This window comes from Palaemon carinicauda, chromosome 25, assembly GCF_036898095.1.
Source record: "Palaemon carinicauda isolate YSFRI2023 chromosome 25, ASM3689809v2, whole genome shotgun sequence".
Classification (NCBI taxonomy): domain Eukaryota; kingdom Metazoa; phylum Arthropoda; class Malacostraca; order Decapoda; family Palaemonidae; genus Palaemon; species Palaemon carinicauda.
Genome location: NC_090749.1, coordinates 96,611,547 through 96,616,546, shown reverse-complemented (window position 1 = coordinate 96,616,546; position 5,000 = coordinate 96,611,547). Strand labels below are relative to the sequence as shown.

The following is a 5,000-nucleotide window of genomic DNA, read 5'->3' as shown; positions in this document are numbered from 1 at the left end:
ATTCTCAAAATACTTAAATTTTGAATTATTCGTGTCATAAAACACACCTGTAAGCTTAGATATACTAAAATTATTTATATTCTGAATTATTCGTGTCATACACTACACATTCAAGCTTACATAGACTCAAATTACTTAGATTCTGAATTATTCGTGTCATAAAATACACATGTAAGCTTACATATACTCAAATTACTTAGATTCTGAATGATTCGTGTCATAAGATACACCTGGAAGCTTACATATACTCAAATTACTGAAAAATTACTTATATTCTGAATTATTCGTGTCATAAAATACACATGTAAGCTTACATATACTCAAATTACTTAGATTCTGAATGATTCGTGTCATAAGATACACCTGGAAGCTTACATATACTCAAATTACTGAAAAATTACTTATATTCTGAATTATTCGTGTCATAAAATACACATGTAAGCTTACATATACTCAAATTACTTAGATTCTGAATGATTCGTGTCATAAGATACACCTGGAAGCTTACATATACTCAAATTACTGAAAAATTACTTATATTCTGAATTATTCGTGTCATAAAATACACATGTAAGCTTACATATACTCAAATTACTTAGATTCTGAATGATTCGTGTCATAAAATACACTTTTAAGCTGACATATACTCAAATTACTTATATTCTGACTTATTCGTGTCATAAGATACACCTGGAAGCTTACATATACTCAAATTACTGAAAAATTACTTATATTCTGACTTATTCGTGTCATAAAATACACATTCAAGCTTACATATACTCATATTACTTAGATTCTAAATTATTCATGTCATAAAATACACATTCAAGCTTACATATACTCATATTACTTAGATTCTAAATTAGTCATGTCATAAAATACACATTCAAGCTTACATATACTCAAACTACTTATCTCCGTATTATTCGTGTCATGTGTAAGCTTACATATACTCAAATTACTTATAAAATTACTTAGATTCTGAATGATTCGTGTCATAAAATACCCATGCAAGCTTACATATACTCAAATTACTTAGATTCTGAATGGTTCGTGCCATAAAATACTCTTTTAAGCTGACATATAGCCAAATTACCTATATTCTTAATTAATCGTGTCATAAAATACACATTCAAGCTTACATATACTCACATTACTTATATTCTGAATTATCCGTGTCATAAAATACATATTCAAGCTTATATATACTAAAACTACTTATCTCCGTATTATTCGTGTCATATGTAAGCTTACATATACTCAAATTACTTAGATTCTGAATTATTCTTGTCATAAAATACACATTCAAGCTTACATATACTCAAACTACTTAGCTCTGTATTATTCGTGTCATGTGTAAGCTTACATATACTCAAATTACTTAAAAATTACTTAGATTCTGAATTATTCGTGTCATAAAATACACAGTTAAGCTGAAATATACTCAAATTACTTAAAAATTACTTAGATTCCGAATTATTCGTGTCATAAAATACACAGTTAAGCTGAAATATACTCAAATTACTTAAAAATTACTTAGATTCTGACTTATTCGTGTCATAAAATACACATTCAAGCTTACATTTACTCAAATTACTTAAAAATTACTTAGATTCTGAATTATTCGTGTCATAAAATACACATGCAAGCTTACATATACTCAAACTACTTAGCTCTGTATTATTCGTGTCATGTGTAAGCTTACATATACTCAAATTACTTAAAAATTACTTAGATTCCGAATTATTCGTGTCAGAGCACAGGACTTCACATGACTTACGACGACAACAAAGAATGGATTCACGGCTCGGTCCGCGAGTGGGTGCGAAGTGGCGCTTCTGTTGTCGCTCGCGATCCGGCCACTGAGCAACTCGCTGGAACGATCCTGGCCACTGTTCTCACCAGAGACCAGTCCAATACTTTCGAAGAGGCGCTTAAAAGTCCAAAAACGAAGGTAAGGTTATAGATTTGGTTATAATTCTGATTTTTCGAAGAGGCGCTCAAAAGTCCAAAAACGAAGGTAAGGTTATAGATTTGGTTATAATTCTGATTAGAGGCGCTCAAAAGTCCAAAAACTAAGGTACGGTTATAGATTTGGTTATAATTCTGATTTTTCGAAGAGGCGCTCAAAAGTCCAAAAACGAAGGTACGGTTATAGATTTGGTTATAATTCTGATTTTTCGAAGAGGCGCTCAAAAGTCCAAAAACGAAGGTACGGTTATAGATTTGGTTATAATTCTGATTTTTCGAAGAGGCGCTCAAAAGTCCAAAAACGAAGGTAAGGTTATAGATTTGGTTATAATTCTGATTTTTCGAAGAGGCGCTCAAAAGTCCAAAAACTAAGGTACGGTTATAGATTTGGTTATAAATTTAATTTTTTTTTAACTGCTTCTTAATGTTTCTTTTGAATTGCGATTTTTTTTTCAAGTGTAATATAACTATTATTCCTTAGACTTTAAATTGATAAACATTTATAACGCAAACCTAAATACGACTGAGAACTATATTTTTACGGAGAATTTCCGATTAAAATTACTGGGTTTTTTTTTTTTTACAGTGCAACATTATTATTTCTTAGAGTTTAAATTTATAAGTATTTATGACGCAAACCCAAATACGACTGAAAATCATATTTTCACTGAGAATTTGCGATTAAAATTAGTTGGGTTTTTTTTTTTTTTTTTTTTTTTTTTTTTTTTTTTTTTTTTTTTAAGTGTAACATAACTATTATTCCTTAATAAATTGATAAAAATTTATAACGCAAACCTAAATACGACTGAGAACTATATTTTTACTAAGAATATCCAATTAAAATTACTGTTTTTCTTTTATTTTTTTTTTTATTTTTTCTACTTTTTTTTAAAGTATAACAATTATTATTCCTTAATAAATTGATAAAAATTTATAACGCAAACCTAAATACGACTGAGAACTATATTTCACTGAGAATTTCCGATTAAAATTAGTTTTTTTTTTTTTTTTAACAGTGTAACATTATTATTCCTTAGAGCTGAAATTGATAAGCATTTATAATGCAAACCCAAATACGACTGAGAAATATATTTTTACGGAGAATTTCTGATTATAATTGCGGTTTTTTTTTTCTTTTCTTTTTTTTAAGTGTAACATAACTATTATTCCTTAATAAATTGATAAACATTTATAACGCAAACTCAAATACGACTGAGAATTATATTTTTACTGAAAATTTCCGATTAAAATTAATTTATATATATGATAAATTTTGCACATTCAGACGTGTTTTTCATATTCAAATAAGCCATATATATTTTTGATACATTAATGTCTGGATTCTCTTAACGACCTCGGGATCAGAGCCCCAGGCGAAATCACACAAAGACAAGAGCTTGTGACCGGACGGGAATCGAACCCTGGTCCGGCAAGCTTGTATATGTTTAGTCACTGTCTATACAAGCTTGCCGGACCAGGGTTCGATTCCCGGCCGGTCACAAGCTCTTGTCTACAAGCTTGCCGGACCAGGGTTCGATTCCCGGCCGGTCACAAGCTCTTGTCTTTGTGTGATTTCGCCTGGGGCTCTGATCCCGAGGTCGTTAAGAGAATCCAGATATTAATGTATCAAAAATATATATGGCTTATTTGAATATATATATATATATATATATATATATATATATATATATATATATATATATATATATATATATACATGTATATATTGTAACATACCTATTATTCCTTAGACTTTAAATTGATGAGCATTTATATCGCAAACTCAACCTTTCAGGTAAAAACGCTCCACACTGTATTATCCGTGTTGGAAGCCGCTGTCGATTTCTTCTCACGATACGAAAAAGTGGACAGAATTCTGGAGCTGGCAATGATCACAGTACCCGAAGAATACGGAGGCCGAGGTGTGGGGAAACGCCTTGTACAGGTATGCAATTGGAAAATTAATTTATCTTTTTTCTATGTATTGGCTCCGATATTTTTGCACGCCCTGGCCTGCGTTTTTTTTTTTTTTTTTTTTTTTTTTTTTTTTTTTTTTTCTTTTTTTGAGGTTAGGTGTGGGGAAACGTCTTGTACAGGTATGCAATTTGAAAGTTAATTTGTTTACCTTTTTTTCTTTGTGATGGCTCCGATATTTTTGCACGTATTGGTCTTTTTTTTTTTGGGGGGGGGGTGAGGTGTGGGTAAACGCCTTGTACAGGTATGCAATTTGAAAATTAATTTGTTTACCTTTTTTCTTTGTAATAGTTACGATATTTTTGCACGTCCTGGTCTGTAATCTTTTTTTTTTTTTTTTTTTTTTTTTTTTTTTTTTTTTTTGAGGGGAGGCGTGGGTAAACACCTTGTACAGGTATGCAATGTGAAAATTAATTTGTTTACCTTTTTTGCTTTGTAATAACTCCGATATTTTTGCATGCAACATTTTTTTTTTTAAGTAACTTTAATATTTTTGCACGGCCCTGTTGCTCCATTATTGTTCACAGTTCAAAGTTGGAGCAAATGTTTTTATGTTGACCAGGCTGAGCCCTATTGGAGCCCAAGGGCTCCAATAGGGAAAAACAGCCCAGTGAGGAAAGGAAATAAGGAAATAAATAAATGATAAGAATAAATTAACAATAAATCATTCTAAAAACAGTAACAACGTCAAAACAGATATGTCCTATATATATTAACAACGTCAAAAACAGATATGTCATAATATTAACTATAACAAGTGAGCAAGTCCTGAACGCGGACATGGTCCTCGTAGAGGACATACCTCCGCCAAGGTGACCTAGAGCGCCATATGTCCTAGAATCATGAATTGATGTGACTTCGACCTTCACATGACCTTGACCTTCACGTGACCTTCAAGTGACCTTGACCTTCACGTGACCTTGACCTTCACATGACCTTGGCTTCAAGTGACCTTGATCTTCAAATGTACTTGACCTTCACGTGACCTTGACCTTCAGGTGACCTTGACCTTCACGTGACCTTGACCTTCACGTGACCTTGACCTTCAAGTGACC

General features: G+C 31.6%; 1 protein-coding gene across 1 annotated transcript in view; it reads left to right on the top strand.

Moving 5' to 3' along the window:
• Positions 1-5,000, top strand: part of LOC137619288 (arylalkylamine N-acetyltransferase 1-like) — an 11,392-nt gene that overhangs the window by 1,560 nt on the left and 4,832 nt on the right. The window contains exons 2-3 of the mRNA XM_068349455.1: positions 1,757-1,954; positions 3,767-3,916. Coding sequence (XP_068205556.1) covers positions 1,757-1,954; positions 3,767-3,916 — 348 coding nt within the window. The remainder of the gene's footprint in view (positions 1-1,756; positions 1,955-3,766; positions 3,917-5,000) is intronic.